The 23,692-nt window shown below is 34.4% G+C and overlaps 1 protein-coding gene across 2 annotated transcripts; it reads left to right on the forward strand.

Moving 5' to 3' along the window:
• Window positions 1-2,157: 2,157 nt before the first annotated feature.
• LOC136040860 (replication factor C subunit 1-like) lies at window positions 2,158-17,822 on the forward strand. Of its 2 annotated transcripts, none has more exons than XM_065725245.1 (4): window positions 2,158-2,358; window positions 4,967-5,180; window positions 15,865-16,051; window positions 17,611-17,822. In XM_065725245.1, exons 1-4 carry the CDS (start codon window positions 2,300-2,302, stop codon window positions 17,619-17,621), a joined length of 471 nt encoding a protein of 156 aa, XP_065581317.1. In that variant the 5' UTR covers window positions 2,158-2,299; the 3' UTR covers window positions 17,622-17,822. The 2 variants fall into 2 exon arrangements, with proteins under 2 accessions (XP_065581317.1, XP_065581318.1); XM_065725246.1 differs by lacking the exon at window positions 2,158-2,358 and adding an exon at window positions 4,576-4,657.
• The last annotated feature ends 5,870 nt before the right edge of the window (window positions 17,823-23,692 follow it).

The following is a 23,692-nucleotide window of genomic DNA, read 5'->3' on the forward strand; positions in this document are numbered from 1 at the left end:
CATAAAAATGATCCATATAAAGGGGAATAGAACACAACCCTGCTTAACTCCTGATTTAATACAAAATCAGTTGCTAACCTCATTTCCTACCCTAACCGTAGCAGTATTATTCTCGTACATAGCACAAATCACTTTAATGTATTTTTCCGGTATACCATATAAGGATAAGACTCTTACTAACGCTCTTCTATCAACAGAATCGAGAGCTTGCTCATAATCAATAAAAACTGAGGACCGAAGGTATTTGACAACGAAGGGACTTCTCAATTATTAACTAAGAGTGAAAACTTGGTCGACACATAAATTTTCCTTCTAATTAACTTCCAAAATTATCCAGGGGTTATTTTCCGGGAGGAGAATTTTTGAAGGAGAACTTCCCGAGGAGGTATTTTTCCCAGGGAAGAATTTTCCGGGGGGACATCTAGACCTGGGCCTGGTAGTTAAATCAAGCAGAGAAAAAGAGATTGATCTTCTATACTTCCATGTTAAAAAGTGAGTTTTTCTTTCTTTTTTGTTTATTTTCGTCAAGCCAATTCGTCACCTTTTTAAACATAATCACAGATTTCATAGCAAAAAACAAGTTAATAAAAGTACTCCTAATTCACTTTGTATCAAAGTGGAGGAGATACATTTAAGCAAGTTGGCTATCTATATGTCACGACTGTCCCTGTATGGATGAAAGTATCTCAGTACCCCCACCCCCCCAAAAGAAAAAACCCTCCCGACTTTTCTGGCCAAGTTTGTTTTCAGAGAACCACCACCCTCCCACATACTGGAAAAATATAGTGAGAGTCCTATGTAATTTTATCCCTGTAGCGAGCGAACAGTAAATACTTTTAATTTCTTACACCACAATACCTTTCCTTTTTGAATTAAATGAATGGAAATGTAATAAAAGGTACATTTATTTTTAATACTATTACAATTTAGTTAGTATGTTATATTTAACCACTTTACCCGTCGTTGTATTTTCAATTTTGTGTTGTTAGTATACAAAAAATTTAGAAATTTCGTCTGTGTTTTATCAATTTATAACAAATACTGCATTTTTTTTTTACTTTCATAATTAATATACTAGTACAAATTATACCTTCAAAATTCCGTAGCCATAACAGCAAGTTTTGAAATTATTACTTCAAGACCACAAAGGTTTACTTTGGTGACATTTTAACTACTATACCTAAGTACACCAGTGGGGAAGGATCTCCCTATCTCCCAAAAAAATTTTTCGATTCGATAACTGTAGGCCCAAAAATTGGCTTTATTTAAGGTACTTCTGAACCCCATCCCAACTGAAAACCTTATATATGTAAGCAATTTTAGCTCCATGCGCAAAAACAGCAAACAGCGGCTCATTTTCTTCCTGGGCATTTTCACAATTGGTGGACTTACAATTAAACTTAGGAGGTGGCTCATTTGACTGCAAGTTACAATTTGTAGTGATATTTTTAAGAGTCTAAAGTGATTGAAGGGCAACAAGACATCACCCACCCCGTTCTTTCCCAAATGTATCCGATCACAATTTTGAGATAGCCGTCTTTTTCAAAATATTATTTTTCTAAAAATCTTTAAAAAAAAAATACAAAATTTTGTACTTTCTATGTGGCAGCTCAAACTTGTGTTCGGAGGAGTATTTCGGGAGCGAATGCCGGATTCGGCCAGGTTCATAGATCTGTAGGAACTATATTTAGCTTAAATTGGAACGTTAAGACAGGATCGCTTCCACTGTAAAGTTTCAGGAAACCTTTTCCCTGATAAAATAGCTATTTACTGGCCTAAAAATGCTCGTTTCCCGATTACGACCTCCTCCCCCTAGGAAAAAAAGGTTGAATATCTGACCCACACACCCTCCCCAAATACGCTTCTTGGACCTTATTTGAAAACAAAAAACGAGTTAATATCCCTCGTCCTTTATGGTAGAGATATTTCTTCGACTCATAATAGATGTGCCACCACCATCTCAAATTTTTCTACCTTCTTTAGCATTCACCTACTTCTGCTAGATGATTTCCAAATTTTCAAAGGTACCTGAAAGGTTATCGTTCGAAGACAACCTGTCAATGTACCCTTGCTGGTCATAAAAATGCAACCCTGAGGTAAAATTATACCTACGGCTCAGGTACCAAAGCCTCCCAGCATTTTTTATTTGTGTATTAAATTACTTCTCAGAAGCCAGGTTTCTCTGTTACACTGAGAGTCACTTTCAAACGGGTTTTAATTGAAGAAACGGAGCACTTTTCACTTTTGTGATTTCGTCGTTGACACTTTGCTTTAATTTTGGATTTGGGCTAGAGACCCGATGCCTAAGAACGCCTCATTCGAGGGAGGCGGTATGTCTTTCCTTGTTTTCAATGACAGGTGTGAAATGGAAATTTTGATTAACAGAACGTTTTCTATTGTTTCGGCTAATCTTAAAAGTAATTAAATGAGATAAAAACTTTTTTTTATTTGCAAGTAAGGAGCAACATTAAAATTTAAAACGAAGAGAAATTATTCCGTATATTAAAGGGGTTGTCCCCTCCTTAACGCCCCGCTCTTTACGCTAGAGTTTGACTCTTTCTCACAGCTCTACTTTTTAAAACAGTAGAAAACTTTAACGTAAAGAACGAGGCGTTGTGGAGGGGTCAACCTCTCTCATATACGGAATAATCTCTGCTCGTTTTAAGTTTTAATGTCGCTACTTACTTGCAGTTTAAAAAAAAACTTGTTTTTTTTATTTAATTTCTGAACGTTTTTGAATTAATCCAAAATTTGATTTTGGCTTACCGCACATGAATAATTAAAACGAAATTTGTCTCTTTTTTTTGCTAAATAGCTTTCTCATAGTGTTAATCAGATGATTTTGATAAGAAAAGGGCGGGGGAGGAGGCCTAGTTGCCATCCAATTTTTAGTTACTTAAAAATGAAACTCGATTTTTTATTTTATTTTTTTTACGAACGTTTTTGTTAGTAATAAACATACGTACCTTGCGAATTACCTTACGTAACGAACTTCTATATTTGTGTATTTGTATTATGTAAATGAGGGGGTTTTCCCCCTCGTCAATATATCGCTCTTTGCACTAAAGCTTGAATTTTATCCCAGATCTTTAAGAATGACCCCTGAATCACAAAGGCCGTAAAATAAATAGTTGAAATTACTAAAAATACTTAAAAGCGTAAAGAGTAAGGTATTGTGGAGGAGAAAACCTTCTTTTACATGTAATATTTTATGTTCGTTTTAAGTTTTAAGGCTACTCATTACTTCCATGTGAATTTTTTTTTTTTTACTTATTTTCTCATTGTTTCTTTTTAAATAATGCTAGAAAATCCTCCATGGAAAGATCCTCCCACGTAACCTTCTCCCCCGACCCACTCCCACCCCAACGCGGAAAAGTCTCCCCAAAAACGTCTGTACACTTCCTAATAACCATTACTATGGGTAAAAAATGGTCAAAGTTTGTAACTTGCAGTCCCTCCTCCGGGGACTTTGGGGGATTAAGTCATCCCCAAAGACATAGTTATAAGGTTTTCGACTAAGCTGAACAGAATGGCTATCTCAAAATTTTAATCCGGTTACTTTGGGGAAAAAGTTGCGTGGGAGGGGGCCTAGGTGCCCTCAAATTTTTTGTCACTTAAAAAGGGCACTAGAGCTTTTACTTTCCGTTTGCAGCAGTAGCTGCAACCTAGTAAAGAGCAACCCACAGCCCATAGTAACCAAAAGTTGAAAAGCGCGTTTTGAAATAAAATACCTAATGATGAAAAAAATGACCATGTGACATTGATTCGGGATATTAACTATTATTTCGGTATATCTTAAAACTAAAAGTTTATCGTGAAAACAAATTTATAGTGATTTCGAAAAAGAGCCTGAAACCCCTCAAAAATGGCGTCAAATCGAAATAAAGATTGCACCATTGGAATCAGTATGGTTAAAAACTTTGAAGTAACTTGAGTTCCCCACCTTGAAAAACAATAAAATCATTTTTTGCATGGGTAGTAATGATGTGTCATATAGCGATCAAGTGACATATAGCGATCACAAATTCTGTCTGTCTGTCCCGGTTTTGCTAGTTTGGGCACTTCCAGATAAGCTAGGACGATTAAATTTGGCAGGCATATCATGGACCGAACCATATTAAATCAGAAATAGTCGTTTCTCCGATTCTACCATCTGGGGGAGGGGAGTGGGGGGACAGTTAATTCGGAAAAATTAGAAAATGAGGTATTTTTAACTTACGAGTGGGTAATTGGATATTCATAAAATTTTATATTTAGAAGGATAAATCTATAAAGGAATAGTACTGGCCAGGAAAGTACGCGGGAATAAGGGGCGGTGACGGCTTCAACATGCCCATCCACAACGTGTGCATGCCCTATCATTGTTACTCCCTAATGACTTTCTAGGGAAGGTCGAATAAAGAAGATCACGTCCTATTGGATTCATAAACCATTTACGGTTTATGTCTAAATACGTTTCAGATCAGATCTTAAATTTTTGTCGGAAAAGTAGTGACCTGTAGCTTCAATGTTTCCGGGTTAACTATTGACGTTGAAACAATATGTTTGTTTTGTGTATAACCACGGAGTATTTAACGGAGATAGCATAATGAATACTACAGAAAATGCCTGCGTTTTTCAAGTTCTTTAAATTTAAGATGTTGATCGAATATGTCAGGTAATTTTTTTTCCTGAATTCAGGCTTTTAGAAATGCTGGCTGCTTGCCTCCTCCCTAACTAACTCCTCCCTAACCTAACCTCCTAACTCCTCCTTAACTCCCTAAATGATGTTCATGCTATGATGATGTGTACACTTTTCTTCCAAAACGAGGAAGGGACTTTGAGGTTCTCAGGGTCTTGTAGTGGCATCGTGGGTTTAACCTCAGCTTGGTAATACGAAACCCAGGGTTTGAACTCAGCCTCAACATACTGAAATATAGAAAATTCAAATTTATCGCGTTTTTTAGTTGTTGTCATTTCTTTTTAGAATCTCTGGTAGCAAAAGAGCAGTGAATTTGGACTACATTCAGTATATAAGGGACGCAGTCACTAGGCCTCTGATAAAAGAGGGTACAGATGGTGTAGAAAAGTCAGTTGAGGCTATGACATCGTATGATTTGATTCGAGAAGATTTGGGTGATATTTTATCTTTGACAACCTGGCCTGGAAGGAAAGATCCTATGAGCCAAGTGGAAACTAAGGTTAGAAAATTATCAGTTGTTAGACTTTTAGAAAGAAGAAGGCTATGATTTGGATATACTCTAGGGAGCTTTGGACACAGTGCTCACTTGTTTTTTTACTGTTTGTACTCCCCATCTCTCCTCAATACTTCTCAATTTTACTCTACCTTCCCCTTCCTCAATAAAAACATATTTTTGCTATTATTATTAACCTGAACCTGAAGCTTAAACGTTACTTATATGTAGGGCTGGGGTCCTTGGAAGTGCCCCACAGTATACATTTCCACCCTTTTATTTTTCCCTTTGTATAGGAGATAGGCCGTTGCTAAAAGCTAGACGAATAGTTCATCTTTAAAGATCAGGAACCCAATCTTTTTCTAAAATATTTAAGACATTATCACAATTTATTTTGTTTATCAATAATGAGACATTCAAATATTCTGCCACCTTAACCCTAAAAGGTACACATCAAGATATTCTAGCTTTGTATATGACATAAAATCCTCTTCAACGGACCATTTTGCAAAAACTGAAACCTAAGTTTCCATTATATAATTTAATATTAATATGGCATAACATAATGTTATATGTTACACAATATTGTTTAAGGTTTATGTTCATTGTTGAACTTTCTTATGTTATTTTCTACTCTCCTACGCAAGGCCGTATCCAGTGTGTGTTGGGGGGGGGGGATTTTTGTCCGACTAGCAAAAACGTAACAAAAATCTATATAAAAAAATTTTGTATATTTTTTATCGTAGCCCTCCCCCCCCAAAAAAAAAGAAGAAAAATCTTGGATACGGCCTTGATCCTATAGTTTTAATGTATCAACGAAAGGCAACACTTTTGCTTTTATTCTATAGTCGAAAGTTGGCTATCCTTCTGGTGAATTGCATTTTCGAAATTTAGAGTATATTTTTTTTTTAGATTGAAAATAGGATTAATATTAGCTGAAAATTGTTGAAAAAAAGACAATATCCCTTTCTTGTCCTTTTGGTGCAAACTATATCTGATTGTCGCAAAAACGTTTTTTCTGAGGGAACATATACATATATATATATATATATATATATATATATATATATATATATATATATATATATATATATATATATATATATATATATATATATATATATATATATATATATATATATATATATATATATATATATATATATATATATATATATATATATATATATATATATATATATAAAAATAAGTATATATATATATATATATATATATATATATATATATATATATATATATATATATATATTTATATTTGAGATTTTTAGATTTTTTAGTTTTTTTATTAGTTTTTAGTTTTTTTTTCTTTTTAGTTTTTTTGTAGTTTTTAACTTCTTTTTAGTTTTGTTAATTTTTTTTTTTACTTATGTCCTGGTCGTCATTTATACTCCCTGTGTCCCGGTGCTTTGTTGATTGCTAATCGAACATTCCTTTTGTCCTGGTCGCTTTCTCTTTGAGTGTCGTCATTTATTTTTTTCTTTTTAGTTCTTTTAGTTTTTACCTTTTTTAGTTTTTTTTAGTTTTTTAGATGAAAATTTTTTTTAGTTTTTTCCTTTTTTTCTTTTTAGTTTTTTATTGGTTTTTACCTTTATGTTAGCTTATTTTTCAGTTTTTTCCATTTTTTTTAGTTTTTTTTTATTTTTTATTTTTTTTAGTTTTTTACCTTTTTTTAGTTTTTTTAGTTTTTTTAGTTTTTTTAGTTTTTTAGCTTTTTTACTTTTTTTATTAGTTTTTAGTTTTTTTGTAGTTTTTGCCTTTTTTTAGTTTTTTCAGTTTTTTTTTTAGTTTTTTATTGGTTTTTACCTTTATTTTAGCTTATTTTTCAGTTTTTTCCTTTTTTTTAGTTTTTTTTAGTTTTTAGTTTTTTTAGTTTTTTACCTTTTTTTAGTTTTTTTAGTTTTTTTAGTTTTTTAGCTTTTTTATTTTTTTTATTAGTTTTTAGTTATTTTGTAGTTTTTTTTTTTTTAGTTTTTTTAGTTTTTTAGCTTTTTTATTAGTTTTTAGTTTTTTTTGTAGTTTTTGCCTTTTTTTAGTTTTTTTAGTTTTATAGCTTTTTTATTTTTTTTATTAGTTTTTAGTTTTTTTTGTAGTTTTTGCCTTTTTTTAGTTTTTTCAGTTTTGACGTCACCTGATCCAGTTTTTTCAGGTGACGTCACCTGATCCACGATCCACAGATCCACAGACAACTTATTTTTATATATATAGATAGTTTTTTTTTTTTTTACTTATGTCCTGGTCGTCATTTATACTCCCTGTGTCCCGGTGCTTTGTTGATTGCTAATCGAACATTCCTTTTGTCCTGGTCGCTTTCTCTTTGAGTTTCGTCATTTATTTTTTTCTTTTTTAGTTCTTTTAGTTTTTACCTTTTTTAGTTATCTTTAGTTTTTAGATGAAAATTTTTTTTAGTTTTTTCCTTTTTTTCTTTTTAGTTTTTTATTGGTTTTTACCTTTATTTTAGCTTATTTTTCAGTTTTTTCCTTTTTTTTAGTTTTTTTTTTATTTTTTATTTTTTTTAGTTTTTTACCTTTTTTTAGTTTTTTTAGTTTTTTTAGTTTTTTAGCTTTTTTACTTTTTTTATTAGTTTTTATTTTTTTTTGTAGTTTTTGCCTTTTTTTAGTTTTTTCAGTTTTTTTTTTAGTTTTTTATTGGTTTTTACCTTTATTTTAGCTTATTTTTCAGTTTTTTCCTTTTTTTTAGTTTTTAGTTTTTTTCGTTTTTTACCTTTTTTTTAGTTTTTTTAGTTTTTTTAGTTTTTTAGCTTTTTTATTTTTTTTATTAATTTTTAGTTTTTTTTGTAGGTTTTGCCTTTTTTTAGTTTTTTTAGTTTTTTAGCTTTTTTATTAGTTTTTAGTTTTTTTTTGTAGTTTTTGCCTTTTTTTAGTTTTTTTAGTTTTTTATTGGTTTTTACCTTTATGTTAGCTTATTTTTCAGTTTTTTCCTTTTTTTTTAGTTTTTTTTTATTTTTTATTTTTTTTTAGTTTTTTACCTTTTTTTAGTTTTTTTAGTTTTTTTAGTTTTTTTAGTTTTTTAGCTTTTTTACTTTTTTTATTAGTTTTTAGTTTTTTTGTAGTTTTTGCCTTTTTTTAGTTTTTTCAGTTTTTTTTTTAGTTTTTTATTGGTTTTTACCTTTATTTTAGCTTATTTTTCAGTTTTTTCCTTTTTTTTAGTTTTTTTTAGTTTTTAGTTTTTTTAGTTTTTTACCTTTTTTTAGTTTTTTTAGTTTTTTTAGTTTTTTAGCTTTTTTATTTTTTTTCTTAGTTTTTAGTTTTTTTGTAGTTTTTGTTTTTTTTTTAGTTTTTTTAGTTTTTTAGCTTTTTTATTAGTTTTTAGTTTTTTTTGTAGTTTTTGCCTTTTTTTAGTTTTTTTAGTTTTATAGCTTTTTTATTTTTTTATTAGTTTTTAGTTTTTTTTGTAGTTTTTGCCTTTTTTTAGTTTTTTCAGTTTTGACGTCACCTGATCCAGTTTTTTCAGGTGACGTCACCTGATCCACGATCCACAGATCCACAGACAACTTATTTTTATATATATAGATAGTTTTTTTTTTTTTACTTATGTCCTGGTCGTCATTTATACTCCCTGTGTCCCGGTGCTTTGTTGATTGCTAATCGAACATTCCTTTTGTCCTGGTCGCTTTCTCTTTGAGTTTCGTCATTTATTTTTTTCTTTTTTAGTTCTTTTAGTTTTTACCTTTTTTAGTTTTTTTTAGTTTTTTAGATGAAAATTTTTTTTAGTTTTTTCCTTTTTTTCTTTTTAGTTTTTTATTGTTTTTTACCTTTATTTTAGCTTATTTTTCAGTTTTTTCCTTTTTTTTAGTTTATTTTTATTTTTTATTTTTTTTAGTTTTTTACCTTTTTTTAGTTTTTTTAGTTTTTTTAGTTTTTTAGCTTTTTTACTTTTTTTATTAGTTTTTATTTTTTTTTTGTAGTTTTTGCCTTTTTTTAGTTTTTTCAGTTTTTTTTTAGTTTTTTATTGGTTTTTACCTTTATTTTAGCTTATTTTTCAGTTTTTTCCTGTTTTTTTAGTTTTTAGTTTTTTTCGTTTTTTACCTTTTTTTTAGTTTTTTTAGTTTTTTTAGTTTTTTGGCTTTTTTATTTTTTTTATTAGTTTTTAGTTTTTTTTGTAGGTTTTGCCTTTTTTTAGTTTTTTAGTTTTTTAGCTTTTTTATTAGTTTTTAGTTTTTTTTGTAGTTTTTGCCTTTTTTTAGTTTTTTTAGTTTTTTAGCTTTTTTATTTTTTTTATTAGTTTTTAGTTTTTTTGTAGTTTTTGCCTTTTTTAGTTTTTTCAGTTTTGACGTCACCTGATCCAGTTTTTTCAGGTGACGTCACCTGATCCATCCACAGACAGACAGACAACTTATTTTTATATATATAGAAGATATATATAAAAATAAGTTGTCTGTGTGTGGATCTGTGGATCAGGTGACGTCATGTTTGTCCGCATATGACGTCTGAATTATTTCACACTAATACAAAATAAGAAAAAAAAACTAAAAAAGGTAAAAACTACAAAAAAACTAAAAAGAAAAAAAAAACTAAAAAAGCTAAAAAACTAAAAAAAACTAAAAAAAGGTAAAAAACTAAAAACTAAAAAAAATACTGAAAAAACTAAAAAAAGGCAAAAACTACAAAAAAAAACTAAAAACTAATAAAAAAACTAAAAAATCTAAAAAACTAAAAAAACTAAAAAAACTAAAAAAAGGTAAAAAACTAAAAAAAAACTAAAAACTAAAAAAGAAAAAAACTAAAAAAAGGAAAAGACTGAAAAATAAAAGAGAAAAAGAAAACTAAAAAAATATGAATAAAAATACAAAAAAATAAAAAAGATAAAAACTACAAAAAAATAAAAAGAAAAAACGAAAAAAAACTAAAAAAGCTAAAAAAATAAAAGAAGCAAAAATCTACAAATGACGACCGGGACACCGGCACATAGGGAATATGAATGACGACACTCAAAGAGAAAGCGACCGGGACAAAAGGAATGTTCGATTAGCAATCAACAAAGCACCGGGACACAAATGACTACCGGGACACAGGGAGTATAAATGACGACCATGATATAAGTAAAAAAAACTAAAAAAACTAAAAAAAAGGTAAAAACTACAAAAAAACTAAAAAGAAAAAAAAATAAAAACTAATAAAAAAACTAAAAAATCTAAAAATCTAAATAAACTAAAAAAGAAAAAAAATAAAAAAGGAAAAAAATAAAGGAGAAAAACAAAACTAAAAAACGAATGTATATACAGACCGGGACACCGGGATACAAATGACGACCGCGACACAGGGAATATAAATGACGACCGGGACACAGGGACACAACTACAACGGGGACGCCGGGGGCACAGGGGGATATAAATGACGACCGAGACACCGGGACACATGGAATATAAATGACGCCCGGGACACTCAAAGAGAAATCACAGACTGGGACACCGGGACACAAATGACGACCTGGACAAGGGCAATCATTAGAATCATGAGGTATAGATCTGAATACGGATTGTTTTCCCATGGACCATTATATGTTGCATTTTCAAGAGTCGGTAAACAATCTATTTATATGCACAGACAATGGGACAGCAAAGAATGTTGTATATTCGCAAGTTTTACGTAGTTAAAAACATATATATATATATATATCTATATTCACAGGTGGGACATAGGGACACAACTACAATGGCGCGTAACTAATATGGTGCGTAACGACTTACGCGCGCGGGGGGGCTTGGGGGGGGGGCGAAGCGCCCCCACCAACAGCTAGTATATATATATATATATATATATATATATATATATATATATATATATATATATATATATATATATATATATATATATATATATATATAAATTGACAGCATTACCTAGCTTTTGTTCTTCATTTAGATGTTCTATATAGAAACTCCGCGTGTAATCATACAGCCAGTCCCAAGCCTGGATAAAGGAGGAGGGTTTGGCGGCAGACTAGCAGCCTGCCCCTGGAAAAAAGATTAGCCATAGAACTGTCTAATTGAGAGCCAACATGATACCGACTATGAAACCTGCCGACGACTATGGACCGCCCCCGGACTCCTTGACGACGAATTCGGACCGCCCCCGGACACGATTTTTGAAAACGAATTGCGAAATTAAACTTGGTTTTTGGAACGTAAGGACCATGGTTCAACTTTCTAAAACAGAACAGGTTGTGAATGAGATGGACAATTATGGCCTTGACATCCTAGCTCTGTCGGAAGTCCGTTGGACTGGTGCAGGTAGTCAAACCCTCAAGAAGGGATCCACAATCCTGCACAGTGGCACCGAAAAAAAGAAAGAAGCAGGCGTCGCCATAATGCTGTCGAAATCTGCGTCCAGAGCCCTAACGAAATGGACGCCTATAAATGAGAGGATCATCGTGGCACGGTTCACAGGTCGCCAAGCTAAGTTAACAGTAGTCGCATGTTACGCACCAACTAATGAGGCAGACGATACCACAAAAGATAACTTCTACAACACCCTACAAGCTGTCGCCAAGGATATCCCCAGCCACGATCTCGTCTGCTTTGTTGGTGACTTCAACGCCAAGGTGGGGAGCGACAAGTCCTATTGTCCTGAGGTTCTTGGGAGCCAAGGCCTCGGTGATATAAATGAGAATGGGATACTGTTAGTTGACTTCGCATTAGCAAATGACCTTATCATCGGAGGAACCCAGTTTCAGCATAAAACTATCCACAAATACTCATGGAACTCGCCTGATGGTCGAACCCACAACCAGATTGACCATATCTTGATCAACAAAAAGTGGAAGTCAAGCCTTCAAGATGTAAGAGCCTACAGAGGAGCCGACGTCGCCTCAGACCACGCCTTGATGATTGCAAAGCTGTCACTCAAACTGAAAGCCACAAAAAAATCCCAAACCAAAGAGAAACCTGCCTACGACTCTGAAAAGCTCTCAAACGCAGCAGTTAGTCATAGGTTCAACATACAGCTTACAAACAGGTTTGAGAGCTTGGCCCTAGATTTGGATAGAGAAGCCACTGTGGAGACAACCTGGGCCACCCTAAAAGAAGCCTACAACCAGACAGCAATAGAAACAATTGGGCACAAAAAAAGACCCAAAGACGAGTGGTTATCCGATAAGACATGGACCCTTATCGAAGAGCGTCGGAAACTAAAACAACGTCTTCTAAATGATGGAGATAACAGCGACACAGTCTTGAGTAACCAGCTGTATCGATACCAAGACAAGCTGGTGAAAAAGAGCGCAAGGGGAGATAAACGGAACTTTCTAGAACAAAAGGCAGCTATGGCAGAAGAAGCGGCCAAGCGCGGCGATTCCAGAGCCGTCTATAAAATCACCAATGAAATCATCGGGAAACGTCGCAACCTAAATGGACCAGTAAAAGACGGAAACGGGAAGACAGTCACAGCCCCCGATGAAATCTCTGAAGTTTGGGCCCAACACTTCGAGAAAGTTCTCAACCGACCTAGTCCTCCGAACACAGCAGATATCCCCACAACCCCTTTCCTGGAACTTCAAATCAATACGGAAGAACCGTCAACCGAAGAACTGGTACAAGCCGCTCGCAAACTGAAGAACGGCAGAGCACCAGGAAGCGACAGGATATCAGCAGAAATGATTAAAGCCTCTTTAGGCGCTTGCATAACTGTGTGGATCACATTCTTTGCATGTATATGGAAATCAGAGAAAGTCCCCGAAGAATGGAGAAAAAGCACACTCATCAAGCTTTTTAAGAAAGGAGAGGCAGCAAAATGCGATAACTGGAGGGGCATCAGTCTCCTTTCTATCCCGGGGAAACTATTCTCACAGATAATCCTTCGTCGCATCCAGACAGCCTTAGATAAGCACTTGCGAGACGAGCAACATGGCTTCCGCCCATCCCGCTCCTGTTCCAACCTTATATATGTCCTACGCATGATGATCGAGGAATGCAATGAATGGAGGCAAAAGATGTACCTTGTCTTTGTGGATTTCGAAAAAGCCTTCGATTCAATACACCGAGATTCGCTGTGGAATATCCTCCGATATTACGACATTCCAGAAAAACTTGTATCCTTGATCATTGCCCTATATGAAAACACCGAGTGCTGCGTTCGGACCCACGAAGGAAATACAAGGTAATTCCATATCATGTCCGGTGTCAAACAGGGGTGTGTCCTCTCCCCCTTGCTTTTTGTCATTGTAATCGATTATGTGCTCCGAGACTGCACGGGGTTTGGTATCCAAATCTGCGACAACAAACGACTAGCAGATCTTGATTTCGCTGACGACATCACCCTGATGGAAGCAAACAAGGAAAGGCTCCAGGATCTTCTCGAAGTAATCCGAGAGAAAGCGAGTCTTTTGGGACTAAAGATCAACTCGGACAAAACAAAAAGCATGGCAACGAGCGACTCACCACTGGGCTTAAAGTGCGGGGACAATACAGTAGAGCAGGTAGTAGATTTTAGATACCTTGGAAGTACAGTCGAACGAACTGGATCCAGCGAAAAGGAGGTGCAGTCTAGGATTGGACAAGCCAGTGGAGCTTTTAATCGACTAAAGCCAGTGTGGCGATCGAAAAAGTACTCCCTGAAACTGAAAATGAGGCTGTTCAACAGTAACGTCATCTCCGCCCTCCTTTATAGCTGTGAATGTTGGAAACTAAACCAACACCAAGAAAAGAGGATTCTTGCCTTCGAGAACAACTGTCTTCGCAGAATACTGAACATTAACTGAAGAGACCACATAACCAACCAGACTGTTCGGTCTATCTCGCGCCAGCCCCTGGTAACAGAGGTCATACGCCAACGAAGATGGCGCTACCTGGGGCATGTTATCCATATGGCGGGAGATAGACTCCCCAGAACTGTACTGGAGTGGCAACCAGAGGGAACCCGAAGAAGAGGGAAGCCGAAGAATGCACTTCGTCGTACGTACCAGCGGGACCTAAAACACATCAATGCGATAGTCCAACCCCAGTGGGAAGACGTCTGGGCAGCAGCACATATGAGGGACGACTGGCGGCTCTTTTTGGATGCCCTGGGTCCCTCTGGCGGCACAGGAGGAACTAAGGTCTAAGGTAAGGTAATATTTGTCCATTGCAAAAAAATGATAATATCTACTAACAATTGTTTATCCTGATTTTTGTTTAGGGGGAGAGGTACAGAAAAAAGCTTTAAAAACTCGTCAAAAATTAGTTTATATGCTTTTTTGTTACGTTTTTATGAGCTTGAAATTTTTTGAAGGGAGGGGGTCTAATTCGACCACCCCTGGATACGGGCTTGTCTCCTAATACTGCTTACATTTCATTGTAGTGCCGAACCAATTTACACCGACACAACTGCGCAATAACTCCTCCGTCCTAACCTACTCAAAGCTTCACTCTTGAATGTACCTCCTATGAAGTTGCTGTTTCCTTTGAATCCTTTCTCACGACCTTTTCCCATCCCAATGGAAGGATGTCCTTCTCTGTCATGGAACAGGTGGAGTAGCAAAGCAACCATGCTACTTGAAGTTTTTAAATTTGTTGGTAGATTTTGTCCAAAAATACCATTTTTAAACATAAAAATACTTTTTGCTCAAATAAATGCTGTTAAAACACATGTTGTGCTGCTAAAATGTCTGCTAAAGTGTTGCTGCTTAGTTGCTTTCCAATCATTTTCGACTATTACAAAGGGCAATAGCCCTTTCGGTTCCTAATCAAATAAGCCGTTTTCAAAGTTTCTACGACAACTCCTTCGATACATAGTGCCCTGGCCTAAAACAAAAAAAAAATACATTGCGCCCACATCGCTCTTTACTTAGGCAGCGCTATTGCGCTGCATATGATATGCTAAGACAAACAAAAAGGCAATTCTAAGTGACGTTTGCTGCGGCTTTTCTTTCTTTCTTAACAATTTGATGGCGCTATTTTTGCTGTTTGCGTTCTGACAGGCATAACAGACCGATTTATTAATAAAAGTATGTGTTATTTGCTGTACACATTATATGTGTGCATATAAAGTGTCAATACAGAGGGGAGCTCAAAATCTAGGAAGATACCCCTCCCTAGCTCATCCATTGAGGTGCTTGAATAGGAGAACTAGCATCCAAGAGTCTTACGATTAAAGAGCATACGATATTTCTCTGACTCAAACTCACTTTGCGTCAGAGAAATATCAAAGCTGATTGAACATGCGTTTAAGTTATCAATTGCCAAAAAGTGCAATGATTAGCATCTTAAAATCCTTAATTTGTAAAACTTAGCCCTCTCATCTTAATATTTCTTTCATTGAAGCCCTAAAAGGGGGAATCGGAGCATAGTTTTTGTTTACAATTTATTATTTGATACACGATCGTTCCAAATCTTGGTTTTTTCATTGTCTAGCAACCTCTCTTTTTTCTTTTTTTGTTATCGGGAAAAATAGTGGGTCTTTGTTCATTTATCAAAGTGTTCAGTTATTTCTCTAACCCAAGAAAAACGAACGAAAAAAGAGAAAAACACGGAAGGAAAAAGAACAGCTTCTTTTATGCATATTGCAACAAACATTATAAGCTGGTTAGGAAAAAAGAGTGGAAAAAAGGAAAAAGAATATAACAAGTATAAAGATAAAATAGTCAATAAAGTATATAAGTAATAAGAAAAACGAAAGAAAAAAGAGAAAAACACGGAAGGTGAAGGAACAGCTTATTTTTTATTTCTCTAACCCAGGTGAAATCTGCATTCACTCGGACCTTTAATAAAGAGGGACACCTTACCACCTATGCTAATATGAAAATGTCTAAAGTCAGAGGAGGTGGTGGTTTCGCCACTGAAGGGCTAGATGAGGAAGGCATGACTGCAGAAGAAGAAGAAGCTCTTTTAGAAGAAGATGAAGATGAGGACGATCTGAAAAAAGGTTTTTATTTTCCCTTATTTGGTTTTACTCTTTCTTATGTAGTGGTACTGATTTGGTTTTTAACGTTTGAAGTTTTTGCTTTTAACATTTTTACCAGTATATTAGTACGTGGATTTTTAGTAAAACTCTAGTATAGCCGTTAGTTAGGCAAATGTAAATCTCAAAAATAAAACCACTAAATTGTATATATTTTTTTATTATATATCTATATACATAAAAATAAGTTGTATGTTTGTGTGTTTGTGCGCATATGACGTCATTATAAGTATATAAGCCTTTGTATATAACGTCATGATAAGTATATAAGGGGGCGATTCAAAGAGAAATTTTAGTATAAATCCTACAATAGCAGAAGAAAAAGCCAAGAAAGCTGCTCAAAGAGCTAATGCCAAAAAGCTCTTGGCTAAAAGAGAAAGTAACAAAAGAAAGCGTGCCGAGGAATCACAAGAACAACGTGAAAACCGGCTTGCGGCTCAAAGAGAAATTACCAAAAAAAAAACATGCCGAGAAATCACAAGTGCTACGTGAAAACAGGCTTGTGGCTCAAAGCGAAATTACCAAAAGAAAGTGTGCCAAGTAATCACAAGAGCAACTTGAAAACAGGCTTGCTGCTCAAAGAGAAATTACCGGAAAAAATCATGCCGAGGAATCACAAGAACAGCGTGAAAATAGGCATGCAACTCAAAGAGACAATGCCAAAAGTAAGCGTGCCAAGGAATCAGGTACAGTCCAGTCGATGATTATAGCTTGAGTAGATGTGTTTCGCCTCAGGAAAAGTTAAACTTCCTCAACTGGCTGCACCACCAGAGCCATTGAAAACTTTGCTTACTGGAACTACGTCAGAACCTAAGCGTTTTTTTATTAAACATCAGAAAATGCCACACCAACAGCTAGTAAAATATATATTTGCATATGCTCAATAAAGCCTAGTATAGCGTTAATTTTATTAAAGAGAACTTTCACAAATAAAACTAACCCAAAGTTACAGTCTCGAGAACCTCCAATTTAAAAACTTCACGCTCAAAACATGCAAGAAATAAAAGACCAATAAATTAGAAAAATTCAGTGACCTTAGAGTTCAAAAGAATTTGAGGAAAACAACTTGGAAAAGCAAATTTTGGGCCTATATTTTTCAAATGTACTAAAGATTATAAAGAACTTCAAAAGTATTTTTTTTTTACTAATCAAAGATTTTATATTATAATTTCAGTTTTTCCTTTATCCAGCTGATTGAAGATGATCATCGTATCCCTATAATTTTTTTTTACAGTTTTTTAAGGTTATTTGTTACTTTTTGATTTTGTTCTTTTTTGTATTTCACTTTTTTGGACCAAAATCACGCAAGGGTTTCAATCTTTATCTTTCAAGAGCCAAAATTGGCCTGTATAAAATTTGGAATAAATAAAATGGAATAAATAAAAATGGAATAAATTGAACAGAATAGTGAATTCAAAAATAACTCTTCTGTTAGATGATATGATCTTAGCTAACATCGTGAACACAGTGTCTACTGGCTACTGCTGCAATCTATTGTTTTTAAACCTGTTTTATTTCTTTAGGTGAAAACTAAGCCACGAAGCAAAAAAACTGAAGGTGATTCGACAAGCAAAGGCAAAGGCAAGGTAACTCAGGGTGGTAATAAACCTGCAAGAGGAAGAGGAAGAGGAAAATAAGATAAATAAACACATGTAACTTTTTGGCTCTGTGGATTTATTGATAAATTTGTCTAATTTCACCAATTTGTCTAATTAAAAAGTTCGAATTTTAAAAATGTCAAAATGTAGGGAAGCGATGCAGCATTTGATAATGGTTAAATAAACTAGCCGCAAGACCCACTGTACAAGAGGTTTAGTGGCAACATGTTAAAAAATCTGAAGACTGCAATTAGATTTAAACTTCTTTTCCGCTGGTTAGGTTAGGCGATCAATATTTTCATAAACACCTCCAGGTGGGGGGGGGGGGGCTGACGTATGAAAGAAATTGTTATAAGAATAACTTATTTTTTCCCAGATGGTTACAAAGTATGCCTTTTCTAAATTGTTGGTTTTCTAGAGGGGATGACCTCTCCCCCTCGAGGGCTCTTTCAAGCTGGTTTTGCCATGATTGTTTATTAGTAAATTATTCCAGAGTAGCGCATTCAGATCTCAATTTAACTAAGACTGCAAAATAAAGAATTAAGATAGCTTATAAAATTAGTTTATTACTGGTTTATCTTAATGCTTTAATCGTCAGGTAGTGAAATATCCTGGACGTTATTTTTTGTTTCCCGTTTCACTTGTGTATGAGCATGCGCTGGAGTATGAAAGATGTGTTTAAGTTCATTTTACTCTAGACTTCTGTAAAAAAAATAGTATACTACTACTGCTACTACCATTAACAACTCACCGCATCACCAAGCCGTCTGAGGCTAACAGAGCTACGCACGCTCTTCCTCTATCCCAATCCGTTCAAAGCCTCCCTTTTTACATCCTCCAAGAAAGTTTCCATTTCCTTTAAATCTTACTTTATGACGTCCAACCACCCCAGACGAGGACGACCTTCTTTCCGTTTAGCCCTAGTTGGTTGGTCGAAAAGGACAATCTTTGGCAATCTATCATCCTTCATCAGCACAACGTCCACGAGGAATTTCAACCTTTCTTTCGTTATAGTCATAGAAAGCAGGATTGAGCCACATTCTTCGTACAGTCATTTGTTCGACATACGGTAAGTAAGTTGGGTATCAAGATCAAACCCTAGGCAATTTCTCCAGAAAACATCTAGCAAATCTTCATCCGCTTTTCGGACCGCTGTCTGTCATCACTGTAGCTTGTAGTTTTCAAAGCTTTGTTGGCCGACTTATCTTCCTATTCTTCCAAGTCTTTTTTAACTGTGAAAAAAACATCCCGAGCCTTGGCTATTCTACTTTTAATATCTTTACTGCTCCTACTGTCTTTACTAATAATGCTACCAAGGTAAGCGAAGCTGCCCACCTGATCAATCTTTTCGTTACCCAAGGTCAACTTTTCATCTTCACTTATTCCTAGCCTTAAGGACTTGGTCTTATTAACATTAATTTTGAAACCTATTCTAGCACCCTGAACTCGCAAAACCTCTAAAAGTTCATTCATTTTGCTTTCATTTTCATATAGGATGCTTAAAGCATCAGCATAATTTAAGTCCAGGAGAATTTTTCCTCCCCATTTGATTCTGTGCTTTCTTATTGACTTTCCTGTGCTCCTTGTGACAAGATCCATCAAAACCATCCATATTAAATGGAATAGAACACAACCTTGCTTAATTGATGATTTAATACAAGACCAGCTGCTAACCTGATTTCCTACCTTAACCAAAGCAGTTGTATTCTCGTACATAGCACTGATCATTTTAATGTATTTGTCTGGTATACCATACACGGATTACCTGGCTTACCACACAAGGACAAGACATTTGCTAAATATCTTCTATCAGAAGAATCAAACGCTTCTCATAATCTATACAACTGAGGACCAAAGGTGTTTGACAAGTAAGGCACTTCTCAATTATTAACCTACAAGTGAAAATTTGGTCTACACATCCTCCACCTTTTCTACCTTTACCTTCACCTCCACCTTTTCTAAAACCGCACTGCTCTTCTCTTACAACTTTGTCTACAACATCTCTAAGTCTAAAAAGTATCATATTACTAAGCAATTCGCTCCCTAATTTTTTTCTAAATTCCTAATTCCTTTTCTTATACAGTGGTTTAATTAAGGTTTTCCTAAAATCTTTAGGTACCTCCGCTATTTCAAAAATCATATTCATAATTTTCTACAGCTTTTCACCATAGTCACCATATTTAAGAAACTTATTTACCCCAGTATCAGCCCCTAGATCCTTATTTTTTTTCATCCTTTTAATACTGTTGCTAATTCTTTCTCACAAAACAAATCTTCCTTCATATCCAAGATATCACACATTTCTTCATTTTCCTATATATCTTTCCGCGCAAATCTATCTTGGTTTAGCAGATTTTCAAACTGTTCCGCCCACCTCTCTTTAACTTTTTCCTTATTACTAATTGTGGTCTCGTTCCTATCTTTAACTGGGATAAGTTCTGATTGACTACTTCCTCTAAATTTACTAACATACTAATGCAACATTTTACTATTATGCTGTCTGCATCCTTCAGATCTTCGGTAATTGTATCCATGGCCTCTACTTCAAACCTCCTTTGTTCATATTTCAATTTTTTCTCCGCTTTCTTACATTCCTTTTGTTTTTATATGATCTATCACTCAGATAATTCTTGTAAACGCCCCTTCTCCTCTCTATTAAATACTCTAGTTTAGTATTCAACTGCTCCTGGAAGATTTATCTTTAATTCTCATCTTGGAGTCTACCAGCATTATAACTTCCTGATAAGTAGTTACCATTTAGATATTTTCTCTTTAAATTAACCCTAGACACTAGTAGATGATGATCTTCAGTACTCCAGTATTAGTATTGATCCTGTCAGTTTTCGTTTTACTATAACATAATTAATAAGGGTTGCTGTCTTACCCTCATGTGAATACCACGTTAATTTATTGACCATTTTATGATCAAACGCCGTATTGGTTATAACAAGATTAGTATACCTGTAAAATTGCAGAAGTCTTTAGCCATTAGGCTGCTGTTTTCTTTTCCTGCACCAAATTTATCTAGGCTAGGATATCATATATCCCTATTTCTACTCACCTGGGCATTAAAATATTCTAGTAAAAACATCATATTTCTACCTGGGTTTCTGTCTATTGGCTCCTGTATAGTAACACAGTAAACTGTAAGTAAAATTAATCTATGGGGAGTCACTAGAATCGCTGTCAGTCGGTTCTACAGGAGATATTACTCTAACGGATACCATGAACTTTTTAGTCATTAAATGAGCAATTAGTATTCTATTAGTAATACCTCCCCAGTCTAAACAAGACTTAACAGCTCCCATATTCATTAGGAGCCCTACTTCTTGTCTATATACCCCATCCTTCCTACCTGAGTAAACAAATCCCATATCACCTAATTTTATTCTTCCTACCCCTGAGATATGAGTTTCTGAAACTCCTAATAAGTCCAGTTTGAGTCATCTTCATTCGTCAGTCAAAATGTAACTACGATAGTAATTTTTAACCTCATTAAATCCCAAGTTCCAATGTTCATGTTCTTTAAATCATTGAAATTATTTTGGCCTCAGGAAAAGTAATGATCCGTTATGCCAGTGCAGGATCACATATCTTATCAAGGCTACACCGAAGCACTTAGGCTGGTTTAGCAGGGTTGCAAACCCTAGTGATTTATCACTAGTTCTCATAATTTTTAAGTTGCCTAGTAATTTTCTTCTAGCTAGTGATTTTTGTTCTGAAGCCAGTGATATTTCCCAAATGTAGTGGTTTTTCATGATATAGCGCGCAGTTTTGAATTACCAAAGACAGAAAATCAATGTCTACATAAAACTGACAAAGCATTTAGTTTTTCTATAATCTACTGTCATCAGCTCGAAATTCACTATTCAGCAAATAGGCCCATTATCTGGCACCGTATTTTTTTTTTTTTTTTTTTTTTTTTTTTTTCGGATAGACCAACACAATTTCTCAAGTCTGCACCGAAGTTCCTAAGCCGGCTTAGAAACGGACAGCATTAAGTCCCTGGGACCTCCAGTAGGAATGGAGTTTCTTCACAATCTTGGGTCCACTCTTAACCACAACATAGTTTTCAGCACTTTACGATGCTCTTCTATCATCAAGAGACGAAATCCTGCACAGACAGTCTCAATAGTACAAAAAAACAAATTGAGAGAAACAAATTTTCATAGAAGGTAAGTAAAACATTATTGAAACTATCTCCACCAAGATCATGAAGCTGTACGTCTTTCTAAGTTCCTTGCAACTCAAAGAATATAGTTGTAAAAGTGGCAGGTGACGGTCGGTCAGAATATTCTACGGGAGTCACCGGATCGAAATTCTGAGATAGGGATTTTATTCACCATAGTCAAAAAACCTAATAACTATGTCTTTGTGGACGACTTGCTCCCAAACAGTCCCTGTGGGAGGGGCTGCAAGTGTCAAACTTTGACCGTTGTTTGCATATACTAATGGATATTGGGAAGTGTACAAACGTTTTCAGGGGGATTTTTTGGTTTGGGGGAGGGGAAGCTGACGGGGGGTTACGCGGGAGGATTTTTCCATGGAGGAATTTGTCAAGGGGGAAGAGAATTTCAATGAAGGGGGCGCGGGACTTTCTAGTATTATTTAAAAAAAAAAACAATGAAAAAATAAATATGAAAAGTTTTTTCCACTGAAAGTAAGGAGCAGCGTTAAAACTTAAAACGAACAGAAATTATTATGCATATGAGGGGTTCTCCTTTTCGTAATACCTCACTCTTCACGCTTAAGTATTTTTAGTAATTTCAACTATATATTCCATGACCTTTGTGATTCAGTGGTCATTCTTAAGCAATTAGGACAAAATTCAAGTTTCAGTGTAAGGAGCCAGGTATTCACGAGGCTCATTTACGTAATAAAACATACGAATATAGAAGTTTGTTACATAAGTTACGTATATATTTTTACTAATGATAGCGTTAGTAAAACATTCAAAGTTCTAGTTGCCTTTTTAAGCAATCAAAAAATTAGAGAGCAGCTTGGCCTCCTCCCTCGCTCCTTTTTCTCTCAAAATCTTCCGATTTAAACTGTGAGAAAGCCATTTAGCCAAAAACAATTAATATACAAATTTGTTTTAATTATTTATGTGCGGAGAGCAAAAATCAAAACATGCAATAATTCAAAAACATTCAGAAATTAAATATAAAAAAACAAGTTTTTAACTGAAAGTAAGGAGCGACATTAAAACTTAAAACGAACACAAATTACTCCGTATATGAAAGAGGCTTTTACTCCTCTACGCCCCACTCTTTACGCGAAAGTTTTTTACTGTTTTAAAAAGTAGAATTAAGAAAAATAATCAAACTTTAGCGTAAAGAGCGGGGCGTAGAGGAGTAAAAGCCCCTTTCATATACGGAGCAATTTCTGTTCGGTTGAAGTTTTAATGTCGCTCCTTACTTTCAGTTAAAAAACTGAAAAAACTTTTTTTCTATTTAATAGCGTAAAGAGGGAGGTGTTAAGGTGCAGTAGTTTTTTATTTTCATCTAATACAAGCTTAGCAGGAAGTATTACGGTAATTTACATTTGGTTAAATGGATTTATTATGTTTATTTCTATTCGTTTCCTTTTACACCATACCTTTATCATTATTTTAATATCTAACAGAAATAATATATCTTAAGATATAGTTTTACAATTAGCACCGTCAGAGACTTTAAATGACCTTAGAACAGTTTTGATATGGGTCAGACTTCAGATGCACATCATGCTTTTTATCTTGTCTCTGCGTCTTCTTCCGTCTCCTGCGTCTTCTTCCGTCTTCTTGAATCAAGATTCAATTCTTTTGATGTATCTATCGTTATCTAAACTCTGTAACTTACAGTTTCGATTACTATTGAGCCACATCGCTCCTTTCTTACAGTTCTTTACCAGGAACTGTTTGAGAAATTATCTTTGTTTCAAATAATCATTGACTTATTAGTTGCTCTCAAATTTTTTTAGCATTAAATTGCTATACCCAAGAAGTTGGCTCATTCAAAACTCAATA

This window comes from Artemia franciscana, chromosome 21 (assembly GCF_032884065.1).
Source record: "Artemia franciscana chromosome 21, ASM3288406v1, whole genome shotgun sequence".
NCBI classification, from domain to species: domain Eukaryota; kingdom Metazoa; phylum Arthropoda; class Branchiopoda; order Anostraca; family Artemiidae; genus Artemia; species Artemia franciscana.

Bases quoted from the DNA above. Each gene is read 5' to 3' on its own strand.
- LOC136040860 (XM_065725245.1), top strand. From the start codon at position 2,300: ATGCCTAAGAACGCCTCATTCGAGGGAGGCGGTATGTCTTTCCTTGTT. The intron at 2,359-4,966 runs GTGTGAAATGGA...ATTTCTTTTTAG, and splicing joins TTCCTTGTTTTCAATGACAG to AATCTCTGGTAGCAAAAGAG. The intron at 5,181-15,864 runs GTTAGAAAATTA...TCTCTAACCCAG, and splicing joins TGAGCCAAGTGGAAACTAAG to GTGAAATCTGCATTCACTCG.